The sequence below is a fragment of the Anas acuta genome, chromosome 1 (genome assembly GCF_963932015.1).
Source record: "Anas acuta chromosome 1, bAnaAcu1.1, whole genome shotgun sequence".
Taxonomy (NCBI): Eukaryota; Metazoa; Chordata; class Aves; order Anseriformes; family Anatidae; genus Anas; species Anas acuta.
In genome coordinates, this window is record NC_088979.1 from 191,214,579 (window position 1) to 191,231,263 (window position 16,685).

General features: G+C 44.6%; 1 protein-coding gene across 2 annotated transcripts in view; it reads right to left on the reverse strand.

Annotated features, from left to right (window-relative positions):
* The window catches only part of LHFPL3 (LHFPL tetraspan subfamily member 3), a 253,353-nt gene that overhangs the window by 19,553 nt on the left and 217,115 nt on the right, over positions 1 to 16,685 (reverse strand). The window contains exon 3 of one of the 2 annotated variants that reach the window (XM_068669836.1): positions 15,086 to 15,133. The exons of the other annotated variant lie outside the window; for it this stretch is intronic. Coding sequence (XP_068525937.1) covers positions 15,117 to 15,133 — 17 coding nt within the window. The 3' untranslated portion in view covers positions 15,086 to 15,116. The remainder of the gene's footprint in view (positions 1 to 15,085; positions 15,134 to 16,685) is intronic. 2 annotated transcript variants of the gene reach the window in all.

Sequence of the window (16,685 nt, forward strand, 5' to 3'; positions counted from 1 at the left end):
CAGGGTCAGCTACTGCAGGCTGCTCAGGCTGGTGTCCCATCAGCTTTTTCAGCATCTCCAGGGACAGAGACTCCTTTCCTGACAAGCTGTTTCCAGCTGGGCATCCCCCAGCCTGTCCTGGTGCCCAGGGTTACTCCTTCCCAGGTGCAGGACTTGGCATTTCCCCTTGGAGAACATCATAAGGCTCCCATCCACTCATTCCTCCAGGCTCTCAAGGTCTCCCTGAATAGTAGAACAAGCCACTAGCGCACCAACCGCTTCTCTCAGTTTTATACCTGCCCCATCATCCAGGTCACTAATGCAGATGTTAAACAGTATGTATCAGCCCTGTTATCAACCCCTGGGGTGCTCCAGTGGTGACTGGCCTCCAGCTGGACACCGTGCCACTGATCACATCCCTTTAAGCCCAACAACCAGATTTCAATCCACCTCACTGCCCCTTACCTAGGCTGTACTCAATCAGTTCGTCCATCAGGATGTAAAGGCAAACCATGTCAAAACCCCTGCTAAAGTCAAGATAAACAACATCTACTGCTTTCCCCATGTGCACCGAGCCAGTCATGTCATTGTACGAGGTTTTCAGGTTTGTCAGGCACGACTTACCCTTTGTAAGTCCATGCTGACTCCTCCCAATCACCTTCCTGCCCTTTGTGTTTGGAAACAAGTCCAGGATTATCAGCATCACCTCCCAGCGACTGAGATAGCTCTGCTACGCCTATAGCCCCCCATGCCCTCCTCTTTGCCCTTCCTGAAGACAGGAGTCACACTAAATATTTTGTTTCTGGTATGCCTAAAATGACTTTTTTTTTTTAATTATTATTTTAATGGAAAATAATTTCCCTGCTCATCTTCTTAGTACTGGAATGGCAATCTTTTCAAGTGCCCACAAAAGCAATTTTTTTTTTTTTTTAAAACCCTCTTTCTTCTTTTCTTTGCTTTCCCTCCTGGCAACGATGTCCTCGCTCAGGCAGGATCCTGTTTGACAGAGGCAAGTTTTGATGTCTCACGGATGATCATCTGGAGGATATCCCTGCTGGGACAGAGGAGGAGCAAAGGTAATTTTCTTCCTTCTCTTTCCCACACTTTAGCTCAGCCACCCCAGCTGTCAGAAGCTGTTTGGGTGTCTCTCCTTCCTCCAGTCCCCCCCTTGCCTGCTGTGCTCCCTCCACAGGTGACAGGCACTTTTCTCTCACTATTAAGCTTTTCCCTTCCTATGCCTATCACAAGCTTCAAGCTCCTCTCTCCTCTCCTGTTCTTCATTTTCTTTTTTTATTCCAAGTTGAAAAAAGCAGGGAGCACTGGCATCCCAATTATTTATATGTAAATATTTCCTCTACGTTTGCCCTGATTTAGCAAAATTTGGAGTCCTGCAGGAGCCGAGAACAGAGCCTCTTGTATTCCCATCAGACATCCCCGCAGCTTCATTCCTGGCTAGCAAAGCAGTTTACAAGAGAGATGGAGAACTGACATTCTTTTATCCCTGCTGCAAAACTTGTTTCGTAATTCCTATTTTAAAATGTATATGCGGTCTTAATCCCCCTAATATGTAGGGTTTAATATGTATAAAAAGCCTGCTATGTACATCTTCTCAGCACAGAATTTCAATTGCTAGAAAGGCTGAGACTGAATTAAAAAGGAAGCACTGTGCATGGCAATGAGCTCATTTTGATGGGCTGAATTAATTTTAAATAATAAGGAAGTAATTTCCATCTCACTAAATGCCTGCATTTCTTCTGCAAAAATAAAACAGTATAGTCAGGAAGATACTCTTGAGAAATGAGTCTCATAGAGATAAGTAAACCAGATAGCAATTAAAAAAGTAAATAAGTCATAATTACAATTGTAAAAGGTAGTATTAAGTATTAATGCACTTCAAGCCCAGCTGCTTTGATTGAGATCTGCTTTATCTCATTAGCTTTATAATCAGAAAAATATCATCATTTGAAGATCCATAGATTTAAGCACAGACAAATACCTACAGCAGCCAGATATGGCTGTTGTGAGGAGGCAGCCACAACTGGCTGATGCAAAAGAAAAGACCATGAGAAAAAGGGATGGGAAGAGGCAGAGGAACAGATTCCAAGGCACTCCAAGGCTTGGAGGTTTGAAAATGCAATTTTTCTCTGGATAGGCACACGTGGGACAAGACTTTCTGTTTTTGAAGCATGACCAGAAGAAATGAGGGTGCTTCCTGTGAGAATCAAGACATTACAATGCTCATCCAGGTAGCTGAGATGAGGAAGTCCTGTCCTCTCCCCAGAAGGGAGCATTCAAATCTGTTTTTCCACCAGCAAGATGTGAACACAATGAGGCACTGAGCTGAGCACAGGGAGATCTGTGAGCAGCACCCCCATGCTCCTGCATTGGGGCTGTAACCTGTAGGCACCCTCCACATCTCTCCATGAATACAGAATTATTTTCTGCACAGCACCAGTGGGAGGGTCTAAGTCATGAGTGCCCGTGTTTGTGTGTGCTCTCCTCCCCTCTAGCACAGCTCGGGTATATGCCCCCATATATTTCTGGGGATTTGGACAAAACAACCCTCTTTTTATCCAGCATCATGGTGGTTTTAACATCCACCAGGAGCTGGGAGATCCTGGTTCTGCTCTAATCCTCGCCCTAGCTCTTTGACTGCATAGCCCATAAAGTTCTGTAAAATGCAGCTTTCCCTGTCCTGTAAGTGAAACTTGGAGAAAGGGAATAAAAAAGCAAGATCAAGGATGACATTGTAGCCTGGTGACAGGGGCACTAAGCTGTTGAAAAGGTGATCTGACTTCCACTCTCTGCTCCCATTAATATTTAATAGTCATTAAATTAAAAGTCAGGGATGTGTAGGATTAACTGCAGGTCAGCATCCTCATACTTATATCTGAATGAGTGAGATAGTGTTCGTATGGATGGAAATAAGCTATTAGCAATGAGCACGGCCAGGATGTCAGTACCAGGCATAAATTTAAATGATTTAAGCACTGTCCCTGAGACAAGGGAAACAATGAAATGGCCGCTCCAGGACACGGGCTCACACAAACCCTGCACCAGTGCCTAAACCTGCTCCAGAGCACACGAGATCTGAAACCATTTGGCAAAAACAGCCCTTTCTCCCTGTGGATGCACTCAGGGGAATGGGACCGACACTGCCGACTGCTGAGAAAACAGCCATAAGCAGCTTTCCATGCACTCAGGAGCACTGATTGCCGAGCAGCAAGCCTTCCAAGGAGGCTGCAGCCAGGCCCCCTGTGCCATCTGAGGGAGGAACCCAGCTGTGCCCACTCCTAGCCACTGGGCTCGCTTCTGGCTCGCAGGCTGGAGGGGCTCGTGGTCGTGCCATGCTGTGCCACTGAGATGCAGGAGCAGCCTCAGCCTGGCCTGCGGGGTTTGACCAGACAGCTCGCATCTCAGGTGGCTTCTTTTCCCAGGGTTGCTAAGAAACCCAAGCAGATGTCTCAGAGGCTGAAACAACTGCTTAGCGATTCCTCCCTGCCTTCTAATTCTGGGTAGCGGCAGCTTTAAGCCCCTCGGGACTTTCCCGGTGCTCCTCGTGGTGAAGAGCTGGGCAAGCAGGATGTTGGGGAGGGAAGTCTGTCCTCAGCAGCTTTTCGGGAGGGATCTAATGGCAAAGGTTGTTCCTGTGTGTGGCCAGCAGGACATGCCCTGCACTGTACTGTCTGCAGGGCTCTCAGAGGCACTGCTTATTCACTGGTGTTCCTCAGGACCCCTTTCAGCAGCCCCTAACAGCCTCCACCTGAATTCCTGGAGCTGTTGCTCCAGATGTGAGTCTGGTGAACCCCCCTGTCCAACTCCTACCGTACAGCAGTGGTTCAAATAACAGACCTCCATTTATCCCACTGCCTGACATCTGTCCCAGCCACAGGGTGCCTGAGAGCAGGGAGAGTGCCCACCACCCTGCAGGATTTGGGCTGTGCTTGCTGGAGCACTTTCAGGGAATAGAGTGGATGGTGTCCCCACAGCAGTGAGCAAGGCAGCCTGGGGGCCAGCGAGGAACAGCAGCCCCAGAGGAGCTTGTACTTGCAGGGAACATCACCCAGGATGAAAAAATCCCAGCCACACTTAGCTGCAGCAATTAAAATGGGTGAGAAAATGGACTTGGGCAAAGGGCAGGGAGCCGATCCCACATCCAGGCAGAGACAGGTCTCCAGATCCATTTTGTGCAGTAGCAGCACAAGGCGTTGGCCTCTGGCTGGACACACTGGAAGGCTGATAAAAAACCTCAGGGAATAACCATCTCCTGCATAAATGACTCTGGGAGCCTCGCTTCTTTATTTCTCCATCACGCAAAGATTTTTCAAAGTTCAGCTGCTTGTTCACAATTAATAATAGGTCCAACTCAGCAGAGACTTGTAATGTCTTGGAAATGTCATCTATCGAGATACACAAATGAATCTAAAACAGCCTCAAAATATTAACTATTGTGTGTGTTTGCTAACTGTGCTGTGCTGACTGCCAGGGCTGGATTGTCTTTCCCAGCACAACGCCTGTAAATCCTGCCTGTTCCCCATGGGCTCAGGTTGGTTTTATTAAGTGGTTACGTGTCGTGCTTCGAAACGCCCTGCTTTCCGACGGAGCTGTGGCTGGGACAGAGACTTACAGCCTTTCCTCCCGTAGCCTTGACGGAGACTGTTTGTTGTATCGCCTCATATATTTCCTCACTCTGGCAAAAGACAGAAATAAATCTGGCTGTTGTGTACATCCGTAAAACAGATCTCTGCTGCACAGGCCAGACCTGACACAGTGCTGGAAGTGAGAGTGGCCTGGGCTGAGCGTTTGAACTAAGGTTGTTCTGATGAACCAGTGCTCCTGTGGGCCCCAGATCCCTGCTGGGATGTCTGTGATGGGTACATCACTGCAATGATACGAGCAGTGGGTCGGTGGGAGTATGTGGGTACGTGAAGGGCCAAGGCAGAAGGAGAGCAGCCACAGCCAGCAATGCTCCTTGGGGAGGGGGCATTCTCTGGGCAGCTGACTTTACATTTGAGGTCAGGTCAGAGGCCCTATCCATACCTCATTTTTCTGGCAGTGGCCAGCAGCGGATGCCTAAGACAGAGCAGAAGAACAGGGATATCTCTGGGAACGGTTCCCCAGAATATTGAGCCATATAACTGCTTGCCCCTTGGACTTGTGGAGACTCCTAGAAATCGTTGAATGGAAGAAATCTGCTTGGCTTTCTTCCATGAATATATTCAGTTGTTTTGTTAACCCTTTTTGTATGTATGGTCTCAGAGAAGGAAATATGGGACGGTGAAGTCCAGGTTGAAGAGGGTGTTGCTGCCTGCCTGACCTCAATCCACAGCCTGATGTCAACCACCAAACCACCTTCCTCTCCTGAGGGCGGATTAGCATTGACCGAACTTCTTACTCCTCAGCAGGAACCATTCACCCAGTCAGTCATTAATTTTTCAAGTGCTGCATGTGGTTTCAGATTATAAAAAAAAAAAAAAAAAGGCTGGCTCCTCAATCCCAACAGCATGATTTACAGATTTTTTGTGTGAGCCCCAAGCTAAAGCAGAAAGGGAGATGTTTCTGCAGGTCATGGAAACAGTTATGTCAAGCACATTTTCTGCACCTTCTGGTAATATCACTGGTGGTGAGGAAAAATAAGAACATGAGGATTTCTGATTAGCTAGTTAAATGGCTATGAAAACTAATTGGATTCCTCCAGACAGCTGCTATCCTTAGTAAGAAACATGACTATACTATTCTATAATTGTACAGTGTTTAGCAAATCCTGCCAAAATAATATATGATCCATGTTTTTTTGTTCCTCTCAGCAAAATATTGATGTTTTTCTCCAGGATGTGTCTATCAGACAATGTTTAAACACATATTTGGCTGACTGACTGAGCTTCCTGTTTCTAAAAAGAAGCTGGAATAAGTCTTCAGGATGCTCAAATGGAGCTCCTATCCCAACAGGTAGTAAGAAGAGACTGTCACGCTCCGAGCATTACTAGGGTGAAGTGTGTTTAGCCAAACTGGATGATTTTCCACTAGAGAAGTGACATTGCCTATTTACTGTGTTAATATAAATCCCCAGGCCAGTACTGGCAAGAATTACTGCCTGGTTCTTAGTTTTTTCAAGGAAGTCTGAGTGGCCTGTGCTTTTGCTCTTGTGGGTAGTCTATAAATACTGCCTGTTGCCTTTCATACAATGTGCTTTTCAAAGGTTATGGGAAGGGGGCAGTCTTTGTGGGACTCAATAAACTTTACCACTGTCAGTGATAGAGTCGTCTTTAAAGCTGATGGAAAGCTGTGCACTTTTATAAGTCTCTGGACCAAGATTATGGAGAGAGATTTATTATTAGGACCATGTAAACTACAAATTAATTGAATTCCAAGCATGTGAATGGAGCATCATAATATTTTATACAAGCTACAGTTAATTAGACTTAAAATGTATGAGCATTGCAGTTAAGTTATGACTTGCACATATTTGGCAACACTGAAAACCTATTACAAATGATTTGACAATTTTTGCTGCAGGACATAATGTCCATCATGGCTGATACTGGCCAAATGGGATTAGCCTGTTCAAACACTCCAATTTTGGATGTAGCTTCTGCAATATCTTCATTATCGAGGAAATATAAATAAATAAATGAAGTCTACATATCCTGGCTCTAAAAACTTAACCTGTCAAGTCTTGCAGTCTTGTGCAAGGTGCACAAAATTGCCAGCCACCTACAATAATCATTGTGGGCCACAGACTTGAATAAATTTCTCTTGTTCATGCTTCCTTGAGTCATTAGTATAAAATAGGTGTACTCTTTTTTGTTTATTAATTTTGATATGTAATTGTGAAATCTAATCTCTACTCTACAGTGATCCATTTAATCACAATTAATTCTTGTTACTTAGAAATCTTTGTGGCGTCTCTGATCTTCCTAATCTGTCATGAACACTGTCTTTAAGGAGTCTGAAAATTCACTTCTTAATTACAAAGTACGTCAGAGGCAGCTGCCATCAGGCAAATATTTTTTTTCTTTATTTTGTAAATCACAGAGCTGAAACAAGATGCTCAGGTAAAATGGTGTAGCTTACAGAAAATATTTTTAAGCTTCATATTCCAGCTCAAGCACCATATAAAAGGTAGAGGTACTTACAGAATGAATGTCCTCTGGATGGTGGGTAGTATGTAGAGCTCTCTTTGACAGAGTCTACTCAGATAGTATTGTGTGGTTACACTGTCACTTTCCTTTTTTCTTTCCCCATGAAAAAAAAAAAAGGTTCTGGACATAGACATTCTGACACATTTTTCTGTTTCAAAAGTCATTCATAAATTCATTTTCATTTTCCAGAGGGATTTTTCCCCTTATAATGTAATGTAATGTAATACAATAAATATAATATAATACAATATAATATAATTTAAATATAATGCCAGGTCTTTTATAGGCATGTAAAATACCCTCCATTCCTAATAATTTTATAATGGAGGAAGGAGCCATGCAGCAGCTGTGTGTCTCCTAAAAAAATGGAGGTTTTCAACTCAGGATGAACTTAGGTCCCCTGCTACAGAAACTAGTGACAGATGAAGACTGACTCTGGCTTACTCTGAAGAAAACTCGATGCTAACTTGGGCAGGAGCAAGGCAGTGATTTCTCCTCCTGCCACCCCAGACATATGTTGCCTCCATGGAGGACGACAGAGCAAGAGAGCTATTGCATGTGTCTCATCAGAAGGCAACACCTTAATGCAAGAGGCGGGAGAAAGTGGAAGACAAAAGAATGACTCAAAAATGGCATAGATAAGTGTGATTTCCTGAACATGGCTCAAACCTGTGGAAAACTTGAAGATTGGTATGGTTTGAAGGTCACTGAAGGTGGAACTGGGAGAGGATGTTCTGTGTTGCAGTAGGCCTCAGAAATGGGTGGCCTGGAGTAAATGAGCAGTCACCCAGAAAACCCATAAGAGTGGTTTTATGGTAACTTTTGACAGATTGGTCCATGAACTTGACAAAGAGGATGAAGGTGAAGAAATGGAAGGATTTAGCATGGTTTGTTGGGGAACTGAAGCAAAGGATCAATTTTAGCTGTGACATTTTGAGGGAAGACAAGGTGAACATCAAGAGGGCCAGAACAGAGAAGGTCACAGAGACTGAGAATGAAGCTACCAGGGCCTTAGAGAGGGAACAAATAATAATGGATATTTTTGTGTGACACTGCAGAGGGAATTTCAGCAGGATTAAATGACAGCATTGGTCTCAAGAGGAGAGGAGAGATGGTGATAATGCTGGAAATTGTTCTGTGGTCCTGTGCTGCCTGGATGCAGAAGATAAAATTTTTCCCAACTACAATCAAACAGGATAGGCATGCGAGGTAAGATAAGGGGGTCAGTTTTAGTTACAGCTGCATAATGAAATAAAAACATGACTTTACAGTCCTGGAGGGCAGAGATCTCCCTACAGAGGAGGGAGGGAGGTATTTTTAAAAATAAACACAGAAGACTCTGGGGGACTCAAGGAGTTGTCCAGAAGTTGACATTGCTAAGGAAGGCGGATTTAGGAAGATGGTGGAAAACAGCTGCATCAAAACAGGGTAAAGAAGAAGAGCACAAAATAGACTTTGACAGCATGAAGGACAGAAGTGGGGTGTACAGGGAGAAGTCAGGCTAGAAGAATTTTTAGTGGTATCTCTGAAAAGCTATCTAACATCCACATTTTTAACCCACTGTAGCCCCACCACATACACGTACTCTTTCTCTGTTCATAAATGTTGTCTCAGAAGCATTTGAGGATTTTGGATGTTTGCCCCAAAGGTTTATCAGGTCAGAGGTGCACCTGTGCAGATGCATGCACCATGTGAAGTGTGCTCACTTGGTCCATGCTGCATGGCTTACCAATCCCATGGGCACGTGCCTGGGACGATTCAGAGTTGGATGTTGCAGTGCCCACGAGCATGCACATAAACAGGGACCCACATCCCTTCTCTGCTCTCTTAACACGTGCTACTTTCCCATGTGTGTGGGCAGAAACAATTTGTACAGACTGAAGGGATTATGTGCTGGATTTTGCACATACAATCAATTGTACACATTGTGCACATCTGCTCTCTACCAGGGACCGTCTGACCCACTGATTTTTGGATGGTTGGGTTTATCATGGCCTTGAGTCAGGCATCTCAGGTTTGTCCTACATCATATAAAATATTCATCCAGGGGTGAGTGCACTCCCTACAGAGATGCGCTATTGATAGGGAGATGTAATGACTTAGATGAAATCATTACTTATCCTTCCTGTAAGTCATGTCCTGATTTAGTAACAAATTCCATTTGTAGATCATATTGTCTCCAGTGAGTCTGCTTTACAACAGCAGTGCAAACAAATTAAGCAAAGTTTTGATATGCTTTTATCAAAGATTTGTCTCTAGTGTCCTTTGATTTACTTCTTGAGATCTCCTCTGGCACAAACTGGATGGAAGCAATATTTTCTCCCCCTCAAAGCTGATCTGAGCTCAAGCACCTCTGAGAATATATGAGCTCTGCTTTCAGACCTGGCTTCAGGCATTCTGGAGAATGACTGCACTCCCCTTAATATATAACAGGCTGAAGATAGTTGTATGTCTTCATTTCAGTGATATTACTTCTTTCTGCATTTCTTTGGCATCCAGATGGTGGTGCTCTGTGTGTCCGGTGCCAATATCAAAATGAAAAAAAAAAAAAGCTGCCTTTTCTCACTGGTTGATGAAGTGAAGAGCTATAGAGGTATACCTTCTTCTTGCCTTCATCCATGTTTCCATCTAGTGAGGACCAAATTCACCAACAGATGTCATCGAGCAGGGAATATTCTTGCATTCTGTGATTTTTGTAGATGCAGCACAGAGGTTAGAGGTGGGAATAACCTTTTAATTACAATTTACACCACTCCATGTATGCTGAAGATGGTTCTTGACAGCAGGAAGTATGGTTTCCAGTGAACATTTTGATATGAAACAGAAGTCTGGAAAGGGAAAAGAACACCCTGTTCCATGGGCAGCAGCAGAGAGTTTCTGTTTCTAGTCTTTCAGAGGATCATTTTCTTCTAAAAGTGCCGTGATTATGAAGATGAGCACTTTAGGTCTCATGGTACTAGCATGATTGCCATTAAGGCTACAAAAGGAAATATATATTTTAAGATAAAAAAAATGCTCTTAAAGATGAGCCCACTGGACAGCTAGGAAATCCAAAATAGCCATTTGTCAGGAAGACAGGTAAAGCAGTGTGTACAACAGTATTATCCACTTCTAGCTCACCTCATGTATAATAACTTGCCAGGTTAATATAATGCCAGCTTGATAAGACGCTAATGCTCTGTCAAGGTTTCTTTGCCTCTTGCCTGTCAAATTCTTTGGGCAGTCTCAGTGCAGAGAGGGGATTTCACTCACTGCTGTTAGGAAGGAAGGGTTTTCAAGCCAACAATGCACAGCGAATGCAACCCCTGTGACAGCAGATAACCTCTGATCATTTGGCCATGTGTGGTGAGTGTTTCAGCCCTGGCTCCCATGAAATGTGGTTCCAGCAGGGCTGGCAGTGTCCACCTGACACAGAAGACCCTGTGGCAGGGCAGGCTTTGGGGCTGCAGACACTAGCACAGCCAGACCACGTTGGGTTGACCAGCCAAGCTTCTTCCATGCTGAGTGTGGGACAGGGCCCTGCCCTTGTCTATGAACTACACCAAGATCTTTGCCCCTCTTCAGATCATAATGATCTGTCTTGTAGCCATCGGTCATAGGAAAAGGTTGGCATTTTGGGGATTCACAATGCAGAAAGGCTGGGCAGCCCTAATTATAAATTTGCTCTGCTGTGGGAAGGAAGGTTTGAGGTCAGCTGAGCTTTACACCATCATTGATAAAGACCCTGCAATGTACACACATCAGGAAGAAGGACAAGCCTTTGGCTAAGGGAGGTGCTGATATTCCACTGGGCAGATTTTGCTTTCCCAGCTGTCCCATGGGCTTTTGGGAGCAAGTCAGTCTCTGGCGCTCAGCCAGAAAACCACTTAGATGGGAGCACAACTCTCAGCCCATGGATCATCCTGCTGAATTCGCTAGGGCTCCTTACGCCCTTCCAGGAAAGAATGTGCTTTGCTGGGCTGCGTCCAGCCTTTCTCTCATCCCCATTTGTGTAAAGCTCTTTCAGGTCCCTTGAAGCCATATTAATATGCTGGATAGGCTGCAGGCACTGCCCAGGACTGCACTGCTTGCTTTAGGCACAACCACTTTCAAAAATGAATGCGTAGAGCCTAGTTTTGCTTCCAGTTAAAAAGTGGCATTCTTTTAAATTGTGAGGAATATGGACATCAGGAAGAGGGGAGCTGTGCCTCTGCACTGTTCCAGCAGTACTCATGTACTCTTGTTTACTCCCTGAGTAATAAGACTTTGAGCTCATACAAAACTGGCAATGCTGGAGGGTGCAGCACATAGCTGAAAAGGACAGATCAGGGCATGCTGTGTTACTTTCTGTTGTGTTTTGTTCTGGTTTTGTTTTTATGGATGGATCCCAGAGCTCCAAAGGTGGCATGGCAGCAGCAGCTTGAGTGAACATGACAGGATGGGTCAAGTGGAAATATTGGGACAGAAGACCTTGTGGGGACAGGAGACCTTGCTGGCAGTGACCAGCAGAAATATCAACTAGGAAAGGACTGCCAGCGTTAGGGCATGACACAAGAAATGCCCTGCTCAGGGCAAGCCTTGCTTCATGGTGCAGAGAATATCTAACTACATGGAATGGAGGAAACCAAGCAGTAGGAAGAGAGCAGGACAGCCTCATTATTTTGGAGAGCACTGGCTGTTGTTCAGTGTTGCTGTTGGAGAAGGCAGCAGTGTTGTCAACAGATTCACTGCAAGGAGCTGTGGCCCTGCCTGGGAAGCCTGAAAAGTGTTGTGGGAAATCCCAAGGCACGTGTTAGTGTTACTGAAAGGCTGTGGAGAGAAGCCACGTATGGGGGGATGCTGAAAACCAGACTCCTAATCTGATGTGGTCAGAGCTGCCTATGGCCAAAGGTTGAATGAAATTGTGTGGGGCCATTCTGATTAACGATGGCAGTCCGGGAATGACTTTTTGAGGAGCTAGCCTTCACATGAGGGAAAAAAAACTGCTGTAGGCAATAACGAAAATCTATTCCTGTCATTTGCTCAGAATGATGTAACTGCAGAAAGTGTCTGTGTTGAGCACTTGGTGAAGGATGGATGCTCTGATGCTTGAAGAGGAAACCAGCCAAGACAACCAGGTTTGCAGAGAGCACAACCCAGTGGGACTTGGGGATAACAGGCTTGTGATTCTAAGCTGAAAACACCAAAAAAGGGAGATACTCTGGTCACTATATGGTCACCTTGTTTACCACAGGGTTTTCAGCACTATGTGCAGATAGCTTATACTCCTTGTTCTCAAGAACAGTAATTAACAACTTAATGGCTTTGCAGAAAGGCTCAGCAGATGGCCTTTGGACATGATGGCTGGCTCTGTGGAAACTGCTGAAGCTGGCTGACTACGTGATATCATCCTTTTTCCACACTGAGAGGCAGAAGCAGTGTGTGGTGGACCTGCACCCATGTGTGTATGCACGCAGGTGAGACGGTGACATCCAACAGCCTGCGGCGGTTCTGCAGGTCTGCCCTCTCCTACTGATGAATTTGTGTCCTGGTGTCAGGCACTTAATGTGCACACCATTTAAAACGGTGATTAAATTTTGTGGCTGCAGTTGTTAACATCATTTAAAATAACAGGATCATGCAAAAACGCAGCAGGAGAGGACTTAAGGAGGTCATGCAGACTGCTCCTTGTCCCAAGGCAGCCTAATTGCACTAATGTCACTTCTGCCAAGTTTGACTGATTTGTCCTAAAGCCTCCCCAACAGTGGTAGCTCGCAGTACCTTTAGGGAATTGTTTCCCTGTTTCGCTCTCAGAGCTGAGAAGAGGGAGGTGGCATCTGAGGGGAATTAGCCCAGTTTGGATAATCTGAGTTTTGGACCAAGAATAGATTAGAGAAGAAAATGGGAGCAAAAATGCTTAACTAGGTGCTTTAGGAGGATGGACTATTTCTTGTTATTGTGGCACGGTGCAGCGAGACTTGAAGAGCTGAAGAAGGAGCATGATGACTTTTTAGCAGGTAGTAACAAGGGTCTACAGCGTTCCTGCCTCGGGGCCTTGTCTGAGTCTCAGAGACTCTGACTGCTTGCAGGAACTCACCCGGGAGAGGGAGGCACTGAAATCACAAAACTGCTATTGACTCCTTGCTTTTCTGCAACCCATCCCCAGCATTAACCGTATTTGAAAATAGAGCTTCCAGGCTGCTTTTGCAATGGTTTCAAAAAATAATCTTACCTCTGTAGGGTCTTAATTTGCCTGCTCTATTTTCCCCTAGCTTTTAGTTCACCATTGATGTTAATTAGGACTTCCTTAGCCTTGTTAGCCTGGTGTTTTCCTTTGTTACTGACGATAGAGAAGGTGACCTTGCTCACCAGGTGGATTTTCTCAGCTCTGGCATTAATCATTAGTGTCTTAAAGAACAGAGGTAGGGATCTTACATGGCAAAATTGAGAAAAACTGTAAAAAACATCACGTAGACAGCAGTCAGTGTCAGTTGGCATAGGTCCAATAACTCGCAAGTAGATATGTTTCTGATAAGTCATTCTGCTCCCACACAACACCTGCTGTAACTCCATACATATTACATGTATAGCATACAACAGAGTGATGTTTTCGTGGCAGGATAAGAAAACACAACAAATATCTTTGTGTGTAGCTTGGTTGCAAGTATCTGAAGTGGCTATACTGAGAGTAAAAACTATCATTTTATTATTCAGAAAAGTGGAACAGTGACTGGCGCATTGACCTCTGGTGATCTAGCTTCAAATGATAACTTAAAGCACAGTGAAAATTATTTTGGTAGCTTTACTCTACTCTCCACAAACACAGTCAGGCAATTGTAGAATCATTGAAAAATTTAAGTAGAAAAGGACTTCTGGAGGACAATCCAGTCCAATCTCCTGTTCAAAGAAGTTCCAACTAGAGCAGGTTGCTCAGGGCCACGTCCAGTCAAGTTCTGAGAATCTCCAGGGGTGAGGTGACACTACCTTGGCTGGGCAACCTGGTCAATGCTTGATCATCCTCATGGTAAAAAAATACGGTGCACTTAAAACAACAGTGGCAATCCCAGGCAAACAGAAACCCAGGCGAGGAATAACTGAGCTATTCTTCTCAATACTAGACAGCACCAGGACTCCCATGTGGATAAATATGTTTCAAAGATACTGTGGTTTGTGTCACCTTCATAAGTGTTATAAACAGTAAGATTAAATCAATATGTAAACACAGGATTGTATCATTTTTAGAATCATAGAATAATTTGGGTTGGAAGGGACCTAAAATACCACCCAGTTCCAACCCCCTGCCATGGGCAGGGACACCTCCCACCACACTAGGTTGCCCAAAGCCCCATCCAGCCTGGCCTTGAACACCTCCAGGGATGGGGCATCCACAATTTCTCTTTGTTCATAGTAGTCTTTTTTTTTTTTTTTTTTAAACAGAGTACTGTGAAAATTCCAGCGTGGCATCTGTCACATGAAGTAAGATGTTGTACAACAGAAGAGTGGTGACAAAGCATTCACATGGCGAAGGCCCAGATGTGCATAGCAGAGCTGTACACAGCAGCCAGATGCACAAGTATCAGGCTTAAATTTTGGAAAAAGCAAACAGGGAGCTGCTGCTTTTCAGCAACAAGCACAGGAGAAGTGTAGATACCGTTTCTGATCCATTTGAATTTCAGACTTAAATAATTCTACAGCAGGTTTCTGAGGAGCCATATCCAACACAGCCCTGATCCTTGTAGGGGCTTCTTAACGCTACTCAAAATAACATACATAGCTTGCAGATTTGCCACTAAGCAGTTGCCAGAAGCTACTGAAAAAGGCAAATTATTAAGACTGTACAAAACCAAAGCCGGGAATATAAAAATCAAATGGAACACTTACATGTTGCTGAACATGCCGCCTAACATCAGAAACACAAGACAACAGCAGAAAGCCATGCAATGTATTTTGGCAGAAGCGCGCAAACATTTCACAGCTTGTCCCCTGGATGCCATGCTCACACTTACATTAGTCTGTGTCACACTACCTTAACTTGTTTTAAGCATTTCCATCATCTGTGAGGTAGGGAGGGAAAAACAGAATAGTTAAGGTATAATCAAATGAGATTTCACACATTGTAGTATAATTTATAATCAATCTCATTATTTGCTACAGCGTGGAGAGTGTGAATTGTTTGGATTTCTGTCTCAGTTTATCCAGACAGGGAACTTTCTGAAAGCCAGGAGTGATTCAGTGGGTTACTAAGGAGGTGGATGAAAAAACTTAGATTAACAGAGAACAAATAGTGACAGAATATAAATAAATACATAAAAAAAGCAAAGTAATCTAAAATTATTGTCTTGCCTTTTTTTTTAAATCTATCATTATGTGTTGGGTCTGTCTGAGCTGGAGTCACCTTTTCCCTGCAGCAGCCTGCACAGTGCTGTGCTCTGCACTCATAGCTGGAACAGCACTGATATCACTCCAGTGTTGTGTCTATTGCTGCGTAGTGCTGGCACAGCATCAGGACTCCTAAGCCCCCAAGAGCCAGCAGGCTGGGGGTGGGCAAGTGATGGGGAGGGGATATTGCCGGGGCAGCTGACCTAAACCAACCAAAGGGATATTCCATAACACCTGATGTCACACTCAGCAATAAAAGGGGGGGCTCTCGTGGGGGAGGGGGCTGTTCCTCCTGAACAACCACTACGCGTTTGAGGCCCTGCTTCCCAGGACGTGGCCGAACACCGCTCGCTGATGGGAAGTAGAGAATAATTTTTCTCTCTCTCTGTGCTTCCGCGCGGACTGATTGTTTCTTTTGCATCTGTTTCTCCTGCCCATTCCCTTTCCCTTTAATTAAACCTTTCTCATCTCAAACCTCGAGTTCTCTGTGTTGTATTTTCTCCCCCTCCTTCTGAGGAGAAGGGGAGTGAGAGAGCGGTTGTGGTGGAGCTTGGCTGCCCACCTGAGTAAAACCACCACAGTCCTTTTTGGCGCCCAACGTGGGGCTCGAGGGTTGAGATAACAATAGCATTGATTGAAGTATTTACAACTAACATATCGATAGTCATAATGCTCGGTTTTCTGGCAATACTTTTCTGTGTGGATATGTTGTATGTAGCCTACTCTCTGTTTTCTTTTTTCCTTTACATCCGATCGGAGAAAGTGTTGAAGTCTGTGCTTGTTTTCTTTATCGTGTCGTGCTGTAACATAGTGGCCTTCAGTTTTGTTTGGTATTCAGGCCCGGCATGGTTATCCTCCTGGTCTCCTGGAGATTATCTTATTGAAAATATTAAGAATTACAGCGCCTTCTTTTTTGCCCCTAGCAGTCAATCAGTGAATAATATCGGGTGTGGTGCCTTCTACTTTTCTCCCTGTGGGCTAATTACAGCAGCCTTTCAGTATCTTGGATACCCTTGGTCAGATATTATCCTCCTATTACTAGGTCTTGTGTTTGTCCTCTTCCCCAAGGTAAAGCAATTTATTAAGAATATTATCCAAGGACCTGTCCCCAGACAAAGTTGTGGGTGGCAAGGTGTGTGGGGGGATTTGGGCAGGTACCTATCACGGTTTTCTCCTCCAATGGTTCTAAATTTCACCCCTGAACAAGTACAAAATCCAAGAAAACTG